The 14,225-nt window shown below is 40.9% G+C and overlaps 1 protein-coding gene across 1 annotated transcript in view; it reads right to left on the bottom strand.

Annotated features, from left to right (window-relative positions):
- Positions 1–12,526, bottom strand: part of cacna1c (calcium channel, voltage-dependent, L type, alpha 1C subunit) — a 164,109-nt gene extending 151,583 nt beyond the window's left edge. The window contains exon 1 of the mRNA XM_065951270.1: positions 11,502–12,526. Within this exon, the coding sequence (XP_065807342.1) occupies positions 11,502–11,559 (58 nt within the window). The 5' untranslated portion in view covers positions 11,560–12,526. The remainder of the gene's footprint in view (positions 1–11,501) is intronic.
- Between the last annotated feature and the right edge of the window lie 1,699 nt (positions 12,527–14,225).

The raw sequence follows: 14,225 nt of genomic DNA, 5'->3' as shown, positions 1-14,225 counted from the left end.
AGGAGAAACCACTAGTTTTGCAGGTTTTTGTCCGTGTAAGAAAAAAATTATGATAGAACATTCTTTTGTTTACAGATTTGTTTGGCTTTTTGCCTTTCTTGAACAGGGAAGCCTTAAGAGGGACAGGGATTTGGTTGCAGGCTGAGAGTCAAGCAAGAAACCAGCGTATCGGGGACTGTAGCCTCTGAATATGAGGCGCCTGCTCTACCAACTTAAAGCCAAACATGATATTTGAAAAGCCAGAGGACCCCAAATGTATCAGAAAACATCATCTACCAACAATAAATGTGCTCATCCATATGTCTACATGGTCCTATGTTCCTAAAACTGACTCTGAGATTTACCAGGTCTGTCAGATTTTTCTTTCAATGCTGAATGCAAACAACACCCCTACATAGGCCGAAGTCGTCTCCTAATGTCCTTCAGTAATAGCTTTTTGAGTCAACTTGTCAACTGCACTTATATGAAAAAAAGCTAGCTGTAGTTGGGTGATCTCAACTTGTTGGCCCAAGGAAACACAAACTGGACATGTGACCTGGCAATGAAAAATGCTTATTGCAAAAAATCCATTGAAATGTTTATTTAATGTGTCTTAGGAGAAAATCAAAGCTGGAAACACAAGACCCTATAGGGACATATTCTCCCAAGTGACTTGCTGTACCAAAGTTCTTGGCAGTCCATCAGATAGTTTTGGAGATAATTCAGTTTGAACAAGAGTGGTACACTGCAGCCATTTCCCACCTTACAGCCACATAGACACACATATGAGCTACCCAAAATAGTTAAACCAGCCATTTAAAACCCCCTCCTCTTTCTGGAGCTGGTTATGCAGATGGAAAAAAGACGCACACACACACACACACGCACACACACATAATGTAGTCCTGTAACAAGCCTGTTTTAGCCATTATGGTTCCAGAGTGTGAAAGTGAGTCTGGTCTTTTGGGAAGTGGACTGCTCCGTACAGACATACAGACTTACTCTTTATATCCCTCTCTCTCACACACACACATGCACACACATATAGTTGGTCTGTGGGGAAGTGGTCTGTGGAGAACACACATCACGACTGGCCTAGATAGATGGGATGGCAGGGGACACACATGCACACACACACACACACACACACACACACACACACACACACACACAGATACCAGCCTCTTCTCTTTTACACACATAGACCGTCAAGGACACTCTCATGGCCTATATAGACAGGTCATTCCATACTGGAACACCTTCCCTTAGTCTAAATAAGAAAAGAGGAATAGAAAGAGAGGAGAGGAAAGGAAACAGAAAGACTCACAAACAATAAAGGAACACAGGATTAAACAGAGGAAAAGGTCAGACACATAAATGTAAGATAGGTTTATAGATCATTAACTCACTCTTTCTGGGTTTTTTTTTGTTTTCATTGCTACCTACTTTGCTAATGCCTGTTGCCATGGATACTTTTCAACACAAAGCATGTTAATCAAGTTTATGATGGGTCACATCCCTCTGTGATATTCTTGTTGTTGTTGTCGGCTTTGGAGAACTAAAAGCCAGTGGCTACAGGGACCGTAAAGAGACATCCTGCCAAATTAACACATGATGGTGAGATTAGCGGGTGATTAACGTCTCTGGAGTGACTTGAAATAACCTTGATGATGTCATCTTGGTTATCTGGCATAAGACTTCACTTTCAATGAAGCTGAAACTGAAACTGGACATTAAAATTGTCTTCTCAAGAATAACTTTCCTGAATGTAGGTGTATAATAGGAAATGAAACACATGGTGCTTTAGCGGGTTATAGCTATCAACACCGTTTTTTACCCATGACTCTTAGCTGCAAGAGGTAATAAGACAGCTACTGTCCCCAGACATGCACCCAGAAGAAAATGCACAAACAAGTGCATAATTTCACACACCCAGAGGCAGTCAAAAACACATACAAAGATGCATCACTCCGCATAGGTTAATTTATTTTGCCTGGGTGCTGTCACCCAGCAGGGTGGCGCTCACAGCAGAGGCTGACTGTGATTGTGTGTGTCAGTGTGTATAGGCCTATAGCGATGTAGCCTTCTATGTAGTGTAGCTATCCATCCATGACAAGCCCACCAGAGGCCAGGCTAACAAGACAACTGCAACTGAGATTCTGGTAGAAACACATGACTCTACATTCTCTGTGACAGCCAAAGAGAGTTAAACTCAGTTACTGTATGTGCAGACTTACTAGTAAGCAAGGAAACACTTATGACATCTTCAGGGAGCTCAATGTGCCTCGACCTTTCCACAGAGAAACCAAAATATCTACAAACACAAGCTGTTAAAAAGACATGTAACTCTGTCATTTTCAAAGAGTACTTTTTCCACATTTTCTTTGCATCCCAAAATAAATATACGAATGTTACTATAAAAATGACTTTTAAAACAGATGCTAGAAATAAAAAAATAACACTTTTCAGAACGACTGGATTCCAACTTTGATTTTCGCTTTCAATTAGCTACTAAACAGGGAGATGCTAACTGTAGCAGTAAGACCTAATTAGCTCTTAAAGAGAAAGGTCACTTTTTATATCTGCAAAATAACGACTTTAGTAATTCAGTTCACTCTCCTTTTTTAGCCTTAATCTAAAATAAAAAAAGGAGAGATGGTATGTGTCATTTAAAGTGAATCTTCTTGTGCATATACTGTACTTGTGTGTCATCAGTGTATATGGGGATTGTAGCCACTAATGAAGACAGAGGTTTCATGATTTCTGCAGCTCACACACATCAGCACCAAAAGCCTGAACACAGAGGACGATGCTGCTGTTGTAGATCCATTACAAAAACACTTCCTGTGCAGAGCGCGTGTGAACTATTGTCACTCTGTCTGTGCATGTGCAGTGAAGTGTAACGTGGGTCAAAGCTGGGCATGACCTGTCAGGCAGTGGTTGAACTTGTCACTGGAAGCAAGAATAAAAAAATCTTCTTACAAATTGAATCTATTTGCATATCAACACAATTCTTTTTGACAATCTTGAGCAGTTTGACTCATTTCACATGAAGACTTCTTCTCTCTTAAATCAAAACGTTTCTCTTTTTATGTTTCCCATGTTGATGCTGTGTTTCATAATGGGTACATGTATTTTTTTCTGTTGTCAACTCTGGATGGTAAGGACCTTCAATTATCAGACTGAGGTTATGTAATTCATCAGGTTCAAATACAAAGTGTGTCAAAGTTAATATTACAAGATTAAAAAAGGCTACAACTGCATCAATATGAACAACACTGACTGAGTGAGATTCAGTGTGACAGAATACAAACGTATATCTATAACAAGAGTCAAATAATTTATTGGAACAATGGCTGGCTGGAAGGCAGGGGAAATACACTCAAGTCTCAAAAACTCTACCAGATGGATTTTAATTGACAAAAACACCATCTTTGTATCAAGTCTTTGAGTGATGACTGAATGACAACATCAGTCAACCTGACAAGTGACACCTAAACTAAAAAAAAAGATGTGTCTCTGGCAGATAGTGGACCTGTGTTCAAAATATCTCCATCATCTTTATTGGATATTTATCCCTTCTGTCCTTCCTGTGCAATTATTCAGGCGCAGCTAGTTAAGATTCAATGTTACATCACTGATATGAGACAAGTACTCAGATGCCAAACTTTCTGTGCAGCCACAACATACACACCCATCTCTCAAGAAGTGAAAAACAGGTACAATGCAATATCTCTGTTCATTTCTATTGAACATTTATAATATTTCATGACACTTTACTCAGATGAGACCATATTTGTAGTTTTTGAGTTCTCTCTTTCTTCCTCTCTTTTTGAATAGCACCTTTTGTACTGAAAAGCACTCAAACAGAATACACAAAAACATTCATACAAAAATGATTCCTCAATGTCATGACATCAAAACAAAACTAGCACGACTCACACGCAGTCACGCAGAACATGCACGTAATCAAAGAGTGACCCTAACCCAGTTTGCCAACAAAGACGCACAAAAGTTGAAACCGTGGAAGGAGAAACCATGGAAACTGTTTTACAGTATCAAACTTACATGGTTAAGCATACATTATAAAAATAAACTAAAATGCAGAGGATTTATGTAAGACCATGAACCTAGATTTACTTACTTGTGCCATTATAACACACATCCCTGATGCCCACACAGTTTCAGGATTAAAACCCTCCCGCACAGAGTGTAGGCTAGCAGTTTATAATTTTAACTTTCTGCATATAGAACACCACACAAGCTAAATATGTGGGTTGTTTCATTTGTGTTGTAAAGTGTTTTTTCGGTTGAGCTTACAGTCTGAATCCCCCATTGGGAACAATAAATGGAGCTCTGTATGTATCACGGTTTTCTGTGGTTAGATCTGCTTGTAATGCTACAGTAAATGCAGGCGGATGGACTGACTAATTTATAAAGGAGAGGAAAATGTGGTCTTGCTGAACGATACACCTTCAGATGGATTAGCAGTGGACACTAACTGAGTGATGGAAGAGTGTAAAAGAGAGAGAAAGCAAAGCAGATTATCTTCAGAGAGAGACAGGCGCACAGACACTTTCTGGAAACATGGGAAGTGAGGACAGACAAGACGGAAACAGAGGGAAGGACATGGACGGCTGGGCATGAATAATAAAGACCACTCTCTACTCTCGTCTCTCTTCATCCCTCAGTTTCTCCTGTTACTTCAGAAAGAACAAGCATGCACAGAGGCACATGCACAAGGTTGTTTATTTCTGTGCTGGAAAATAGTAGCAACGTTTTATAGGGCAGCCTGTAAACACACATGTAGGGAGGGGAGAAGGAGGACTTAGAGGGATCATGAAGGCCACCTGAAACATGAAAGACTGAATTATAATTCACTCTTTTCTATGCTAGAGTGTAGCTTTAGTTTCAGAAGATGGAGCAAATAGTTAAATAAATAAATGAGAGGATTCTAACTTGTATCAAATAAAGTCAACACTGAATTTATACACATTTTATAAATACTCTTTCATGAAGTTGATCATCAGGCTTTCCATAACAGTGGTGCTCTATTGGGTTTGTATAAAGTCAACAGAGGACAATATCTTCATACTTTAATGTTTCAGATGGAATTCTTTTTAGGACATCTATTAAGTTTAAATGTTGTCTTGTTTCAGTCAAAATAAAGACTAAATACGAAGTATAATTTCCTGAAAACGTGTAATTGGCAGATAATGGTTAGTAGCCTGAAAGGTAAAACCCAGGACAAAAACACACACACTCTTTGCTTTCTCACAAAACATATTGATGTGGACTTAAGGTAGATATTAAAAGCAACCTTACAACAAAATATCGATATTTTCGATCACCTCAAAACGTCTTGCCTCTGGATTAAATCTGTCTGCTGACAGTAAGGGGGGCTTTAAGGAGTTTTATTGAAGGTCATAAATACACTGAGATTGTAATTTACACTAACACAATATATATTTGCACTTAAACGAAAAAGAAAAAAAGAGAAGTTATGTGAGAGGAAATATATAGGTGTATGCAACAGGTGTGGAGTCATTATTTCTACTGGTGGCTTTGGGCAGATCAATAGACGAGGAGAGGAACTGAACGGAGATCGGACGCACACATACAGACGGAGGCGGCCAAGCAGGGACAATGCATATGGGCAGATGGCCAATTGCATACACACACTCAAACACACACACTCTCACTGGGATGCTGGTGATGGCATATTGTCCCACCAGAAATGAAGACTGAGGCCAGATAGCACTAAGAGCAGAGGACAGCCTCTGGATAGATTTCCAATATGCAGCCAGAGGCTTAAGCAAGACACAGTCACAGATAATCCTCCGTCCTCCTCCTCTTCTTCCTCCTCCTCCTCCTCCTGTGCTCTCTCACTCCCTCTGGCCCTCCCTCTACCTCTGAATCTCACTCATTTCATCCCTTTATCACTGTCTCTTACAGGTCCCTCTCTCCATCGGCGTCCTCTGTTTGCTACCTTCTGTCCATCTTTCCTTCTCCACCATATGCTATTTTCTCTTCCCCTTCCATCCCTCTTCTCTTTCAATTGATGTAATGCCTCTCTCATTCTCATCTGTTATTTCTCCTTCAATCTGCCCCTCCCCTCTTTTCCTCCCCTCCATGTGTCTTAGTTCTCTCTCAGATGGTGTTTTACATTGAAGAGCAGCTGTTGTTGAGTCTCATCCTTAAGATAGAGAGCCACGATACCCTCTGAGGCCTGATGTGAACTTCTTTAATGCTTCCTCAACTACAGCTGTTACAATAAAGCTGTGACAAAATAATTTTCAAATACACATACAGAAGCTACTCTATACTGACTCTACACATCTATTTCGATAAAGTTTTAGTCACGTTAAACCAGCATGATATGATTTAGGATCCCTCTGTGGCAGTATAAACACGGTGTAAACACACCTCTGACTTATTATGCCTTTTTGGGTAAGGTAAACTGTTGGCAAACAGTTGCCTATTTATACATCCAGCAGCAACATTATCATTTATTTTGTGTCCTGTTTCTGGCCACCTAGCAAACCTATCTATTATTATCACAGGTCATAAAATATCGACTCGTCTAACCCCTTTGGTATCTCAATGTGACGCAGATTAGTGTCAAATGCATGTCATACAGATGCAAATGTTTGTGTCAGTTTTATTATTTTCTAACATTACTCTGTTTACCTGAAAAGGCCTGTTGTATAATGGTTAGGCTATCAGGGGAGAAAAAAGTATTATGAACCGGGTTTAAACAATCCTTTGTCCCAGAAAACCAACACAAGCCAAGTTAACTGTTCGTTGTTGTTTCAGTATGTCACATGTGCGCAGTTGCTCAGAGCTTCTAATATTGACAAAAAGGAGTCTATCTTGGAGTCCGGGCAATCTTAGAAGCTTTCTGCGATCATTGTCTATCATCATCAGATAGGCGATAAGCCTCGAAATGGATGGGAATTTCTCAGTAATTCCGGTAGAGCCAGATGTTAGCGTTATTCGAATGTCAAGTCTGCAGTGTAAACAGAGAAGCAACAGATTTTCTTGCTATTAATGGGAATTAAGTTTGCTGAAATAACAACATCATGATGTCAGGCTTTGTCAGGTCTGTCCTCAAAAGGAGAAGAAAACAACTTTTGAAACGTTTGTTAAATGTAGGTTGGATCGATAGTTTCTGATGCATTTTAGGTTTAGTCAGGGAATCGAAATGCTGACTAAGACATGAAACATTCGCAATGGATTTAATAAAATAGGAAACACTCGATTGATCTGAATAAAAGAAGCTTTGCGTGCATGCTTTTTGTCTGAGCAAGCAGGACTAACTTCACAACGACTGAATCAACTGTTACTAAACCCCAATTCCTCTGCTAAAGCAGCTCAGCGGGCAGCAGCAGACTGTGGTTGAATAAATATGAGGGACGGTTAAGTTGAGCACGAGTACGAAGGTTAAAACTCACATGCAACAATTTTGTCCTATTATTTCAGCTTTTCTGCCTTTGCCACTGAATTATTAAGGGTGGTAACATTCTGCGTAAGGCAAGGTAGGGGAAGAATCACTGAAAAGAGAGTCTGTTTGTCTCTCTGCTACTCACAGACATGGATAATTACAGACACAAATACAAATGAAACTACAAGCACGCACACACGGCAGTGTCCTTTTGTGTGAAAAGCGCATGCAATTTCATTTTTCTGTGAGAGGAGGGGATAAAGGGGGACATTGTTAGATCAAAATGGGTCATATTTAATTGCAACATGGTAACAAGGTGAGCTATTTTTTGTTTATAATAGAGACAGTCAGTGTTGGTGTTATCTGCACAAAATGTCAACTTTAAAAATATAAAGTAAGCTGAATTGATTGTTACTATAAATACCAGGCCCTTTTAGAAAAGACACTGCAAAAACAAATGAATTATAACCTTCTTTTAGCTAAAACTGGTTTGCGAGCAGGACCAAAAGACTGTATTATAGTATACCAGGTAAGTAAGAGGCGAGTGTGAGAGTATACTCGTTGATGAGGTTTAAACAAAGCTATAAACAGACCCAGGCTACGTTTTTGAAAGACAACATTCAGAGCTGAAGCCACAGCCTGAAAAAAGTTCTCCAGTTCTCAATTCCTATCTTTTTCACCTCTGCGCCTGATATTGAGCAACAACTGGATAGAGTTATAGATTTGTGTTAATTGGCCAGATTTCCATCCACCTTAAGCATACAAATAGAAGGCTTAGCTCGCTCAGTTACATCTCTGCTCCTGTGGATTCTAATTAAAACACATTTAAAAGAAATACTTCATTAGTTTCCTTTATTTGTGGCAGGGGAAATCTTTAACACACTGTTTTTTCCACGCGTTTTAAAATAAAATTTAAAAAAATTAGTCCAATATAATCTTCTAAACTTTATTTCTCTTTACTGTGTCTGACAAAAGTAAGCTATACCAAGACTTTTTACAAGCACTTAAATAAGGCCGAAAACACTCTGCAGCAACATTACCAGGCAAAAGTTCTTCATGAAAGCATACCAGTGAACACATCAGGGGTTTTTGCAGCATCTCTTTTTGAGATGACTCCAATGAAATCAATGACTATATTGGGTGGAATCATTAGAGTCAGGTGAATTGGCAGGGGGCCCAGCCAGCACCTAAGTGTTACCATCACAAACCAATTAATAACCTTCGCAGACGTATCATGCCTCTGGCACAATGCCCACAGGGAAAATTAACTCTCTGATTGCACTGCTGAAAACGGCTGCTTTAATGAGTGTGTGTATCAGCATGGTTGCATGTGTGTGTTCCAAAACATTTCCATGCTCTACATGTGACAAGTCATATTTTCTTTTACATTAACTCTATTGCAACCCCAGAGAGGATGTAGATATGGAGCAGGAACTGCAACATATGCTTCAGATTATTAGCTACCTTCTTTTTTGATGTGTTGGGAGGACTCATTTTCCCTGCAGGAGAACAGAGGACACCATGGACACAGAGAAGAGAGGTCAGGGTCAAAAACAGCTTGCTGGGCTTTATCCTTGCTGTCAGTGGGAGTTACATTAGAACTGTTAAAACTTTTGGTTAAAGATGATCTCTAAGAACTACACCACAATATAAACCCTGTCATCTTATATATCTGCAGGGAGCTATTTAAACTTGACCCCTTATGTTTCCCTCCTTTTTAAAAGCCTCTTCCTTTGATAAATAAAAGTAGTTAAGGTAAATCTAACATGGGATGCTTTAAAATTGTTGATATTTTATGAATCTAGGTTTCTCCCACTGAAACACTCTATATCATGTATTTGATCAGCAAAATACCCAAGTCTCTAACATATGAAAGCAGGTGTTTGTGTATAGCTGGATACAATCAGTGCTCACGTGTGTCTCTGTAACTCTTCGGCAGCTGTCATGGAGCTGTCAATACACCAATGAAGAATGAACTGTCCGTGGTGCTGAAACCACCACCCAAGAAGACTTCGAAGTTCACTTTGCATAGGCCTAAACTATACTTTCATCACAATGATTATCAGGGAGTTAAAATGAATATCAAGACAGGGTGTTAACAGTTTTCAATGTTATGTAAATCAGATGATTTGGGCACAATTTGTTGATCTGGAGAAGTCAGGTGTGTATTTTTCAACGTAAAATAGAGAATTAGGACAAACACACCTTCCACCAATAGGCCTCATCTGAGGTTTGGTTGTTTTCCGTTGCAGCCATGTGCAGTCATAGCTGAAACACCTTTTATTGTGACATTTGAATTCAGTTTTTAGTCTTTTTACCCAAAAGTAAGCCGTTTGTAACCCCAGTGTCAGCTCATCTTGGCATTTTCTGTAAGTTTGAAGACATAAAGGAGCTACTTGTTAAACATTAAAATCCTATTTGTGTCTTTCAAGTTTGTTTTGTTTTTTCCCTGATTTGACTGACGGACTGAAGTGCAGTGATCAGTTTCAATGATAATGCTGATGATGATGTGCATTGCTTACAATAAGGGCCATTTGAGACGTGAATGTTGAGATGGAGTAAAGGTAGGTCTATTACTGTGATCGAGGTAGTGTAATTTCTCCTACACACAAACACACACCTGCCCTTCACGATGATACCATTCTGTCTGTGCTGCCTTCATCTCAACTATGCTGCAGCCTCTGCAGGTAACATCCAACCTATGATTAGTTTGCTCCTCGTTAGCAAACTGTTGGTGAACGTGCCTCGCTGCAACACTGATCAGAGCACATACACACGCACGCACACACACACACACACACACACACACACACACACCGCCACCCCTCTCCTCATCCCCTGTTGCTATGGAACCTGTCGCCAAGGCGAAGAGGTGTGCTGTGGTTGTGATGGAAGAAGTGGCGGACGAAAGCGACGACGACGCCGCCGCTGTAAACGCTCGTGAAGATGATAAGAGCGACGTGATAAACAAAGCCAGTGTTGAATTACAATGTCCGGGCCTTGCATGAAGCGATGAACGCATCGCTGGGCTTTGCTCTCTGCAACGTGGGTGGAAGGAGCGACGCGTAATACTGCGCAATGCAAACAGACCCTTTCCTCCCCGTCAAACACAACACAGCCCCGGATCTCCGCTCACTCTCTGCATGGCTTGGCCCTTAAACTATTTTTTTTTTTTTTTTAAAGTTCTCATGTGGAAGTTTAGTCGTGTTTTGTACTGAAAACAACACTATCCTCGACTGCCTCCACTATAAAATCGCACATCATCAACCCAGTTCTCAGCAGGCAAAATAAGTCCTGCAGGGCCCCCCCCTACTGCCACCTGTCATCCCTGTGCGATTCCTCTCGCGCGCTGCTATTAAGGAGACCCTCGCGGACGTGAAAACTTCGATTAAAACATGACAAATACGACTATTGATTATAGAGGAAGGGAGGATCGATTGTGATCGAGCGCGCGTATCCGTGTTTGCTGTTCAATCTCCTGCTCCTTAACCACCATCCAGTGTTTTCATTTCTGAATCACACAATTAAAAACCTGCGTGTGCAGGTTATTCACAGAAAGCCTTAAAGGAAGAGAAGATCTGCCAAATCATTTATAGAAACGCGCGTTTGCTGTCATTTTCTGTCTTGAACAATAAAGATCTCCGCCTGCAAAGTGCCTGTTGGCTAAATATGACCAGTGCCCACCCATTATGCCACTGTTCTGATATTCACAGGCCTGTCAAACCCCCAAATGTGGACTTAACCGAGCAGGCAAGAGGCCTCATCGTGCACATCTCTCATGCAGCATTTGTTGCGTTATTTTGGCACAAGTTGACTTGCTGCACAAACTGCTCATAAAGCGTGGAGAAGATTAAAAAACAAACAAACACACAGAGGAAAAGTCGAGGGGAATCTGTTGATAACCAGGAGAGAAGCTAGCACCCCTTTCCCCCCTGCCTCCACCTCCTCCTCTTCCCCTATCCCATTCCCATTTCCAGATCATCATACCCCTCTTATTCCCTCCCTCTTCTTCCTCTCCTCCTCTCATGCACACTTACAACATGTTTGCGTCTTTGAAAAAAATAAAAAAATCACATACCTTGATGGTTCTCAAGGGTGTCCTCCGGGATGTACATGTTTTTGCTTTCATTTACCATAAATGTAGTCCGGCGTTATCCCTATGGGTGAATGGAAGAGAGGTAGAGAGGAGAAGGAGGGGAGATAACACGAGGAGGTAAAAAAAAAAAAAAAAAAAGCCCCCCAAAACTAAAGAAATCAAAAAAGGGAGAAAAGAAGAAAGAACTGTCTGGCACGGACAGTTTTTTGAGGGTAATCCGTTTTTCTTTTTTACGGGGAGGGTTTCTTCGGATGGAGTGAATATTACCTAATCCCCATGATGGAGGTGAAGGCGAGAAAAAAGAGAGAGCTTTCGGCGGAACCGGTTGGGAAAACGCACCGGTGCATCTCTCGGTACATCCGGGCCCTAGGCGAGAAACATGAGACTAGCACCGCGTTCAATTCAATTCACACCTCGCTCTCTCACTCTTTCTTTCTGTCCTCCTCCCTTCTTCTTTTCAAAAAAAAAAAAAATTAGGTTTCAAAAGGTTATAAAGCACGGGGCGCTGTCAGTGACGGTCGCAATGGAAGTGCGCAAAATACGCATTCGTGCGCATCTTCAGCAGTGTGTCAAAATGTGAGAGGATGAAGAAGAAGAGGTGGTGGTGGTGGTGGAGGAAGAGAAGGAGGAGGAGGAAGAGAAGAGGAGAACAATTTGGAGATGAGAAGAGCGTAAATATTCCATCACGGGTAGCACGGGGTTAAATCTCCCAATAGGTAGTCCGTTATTCCACGTATCTAAAGCAGAGTCCCCCCGAAAAAAACACAGAAGCCAGGCCGTCCTGTCTCATCCGGAGACCGGGTTCTCTGTCCTGATCCAGTCCATGGTGGTCCGGCGGTCTGTCAGTCTGTGTGCCTGTCTGTCTGTGAGCCTGTCTCTCTGTCTGTCAGTGTCTCACTGATCGGGAGTTGGAGCTCACTCTTCTCTCTGCCTCTGCTGCCCCTGCAGCTCAGCTCTGCAGTGATACCGCGAGAGAGAGAGAGAGAGAGAGAGAGAGAGAGAGAGAGAAAGAGAGAGAGAGAGAGAGAGAGAGCGGTAGCCCCCCCTCTTCGTGCATGTAGACGCCTTGACTGTTTCCAGATGTGTGTGTGACTGTGTGTGTGCCAGAGAAAAAGGCAGAAATGAGGGAGACTGTATAGGCAACCGGCGGCTGGTCTCCAGATGATGATGATTGTGATGATGAGGACAAAGATGATGATGTTAATGAAGTGTGTGTGTGTGTGTGTGTGTGTGTGTGTGTGTGTGTGTGTGTGTGTGTGTGTGTGTGTGTGTGTGTAGAGGAGGTAGACAAAAACAGAAGAGAACTTCCAACATCCTAAAAGGAACAGATGGTCAGAGAAAATACATAAAAAGAGCTAAAAGGTGGCAAACCACATGGATTTGTCCCAAAGACGAAGATAGAGACTTAGTGGAAATGAAGTTAGAGTGCCTGTGAGATAAAGGGATTAAACAAAAGGGAGGGAGGTTGAAAATGGAATAATGCTCCATAGCAGGCTGAAGAAGGCTTCGACCCTAATTTCAGAAATCAGAAATATTTTGAAGCTACTTGTGAATTGCAGTTTATTCCCCACACATCTGGACTCTTTCAACCCTCCTGTTCTTTTCTTTGGCCGAGTCTCTGTTTACACACGCACACTGAAGATGGGGTTTTTCAGCTCTTTCATTGACTCAAGCTCTGATCTTTCATGGCTCTCTTTAACTGAGAGAAACCACAAGGAAGCCGATTTACAGATATTTGGATTGTGTAAATACAGACAACCAGCTCATGAGGTAAAAGGTGATGGACTGAATGTGAACTTAGGACAATGAAATATTTTTTACAACTCAGATGTTCCCACTCTTTGTGTCTTCAGAACAGTCGAGTATTGGATTTAAAATTATCCTTAATTGCTAGGACCTCAATTTTCTGGCACACAAAGCAAGTTTTCTGGAGACACTTGCCAATTTTCTTTGGTAACAAAGCAACAAAATGACTCCAAGCACCAGCTCTTAACTCAGTGTCTTTTCACCAAGTTGTGTGACACTGGCTCTGCTTGGCACTGTAACTTTTGATTTGCCCCAAATAAAACACGTCTCATCTCAAACTGAGCTTTTTTTTTTTTTTAAAGGTCTCATCAGGCAGCTTGATGTTAAATATGTATCAAAACCTAAATGACCACTACACCATATCATAGAAGATAATATTATATGATAACAAACAAAGTACAAGCACACATCATTACATATTTAAGTGGGTGATGTTTGTTTGTGGGTGCGTGCGTGCACATGTGCATGTGTTTAGGTTTAATACATGCTGCATATATATTCTGTAACTTCTCTATTACATTATCATCACTGTGATTAATGCTGTGAGTTTGACTTTTTTGCTTTACATTATTACATCACATTTTTTTCTACTATATCACCTTACTTATTTCTTCCTACACCTGCAACATCAGTACCCTACAAAGTTCTCACAATCACATAACACAAACCAAAACCTCTACCGCCAGCACATGCAACCAAACCCAACCATAATCAAAGATGACTTCATTATCAATACTTCAATCTGGTTCCTCTCCAACTTCTCTTTTCCTCTTTCTGATCAGTTATTTCTATTCTTCTCAAGGAGCTCCATCTTAGTCTTTTCCAGGAGATCTTGTCCAACACTTTCCTAAATATTGATGACTATAATTGTCATTGTTTTCAATCTGTCAATTGTCCCTC

The sequence above is a fragment of the Labrus bergylta genome, chromosome 23 (genome assembly GCF_963930695.1).
Source record: "Labrus bergylta chromosome 23, fLabBer1.1, whole genome shotgun sequence".
Classification (NCBI taxonomy): domain Eukaryota; kingdom Metazoa; phylum Chordata; class Actinopteri; order Labriformes; family Labridae; genus Labrus; species Labrus bergylta.
This window is presented reverse-complemented; position numbering and strand designations above follow the sequence as displayed.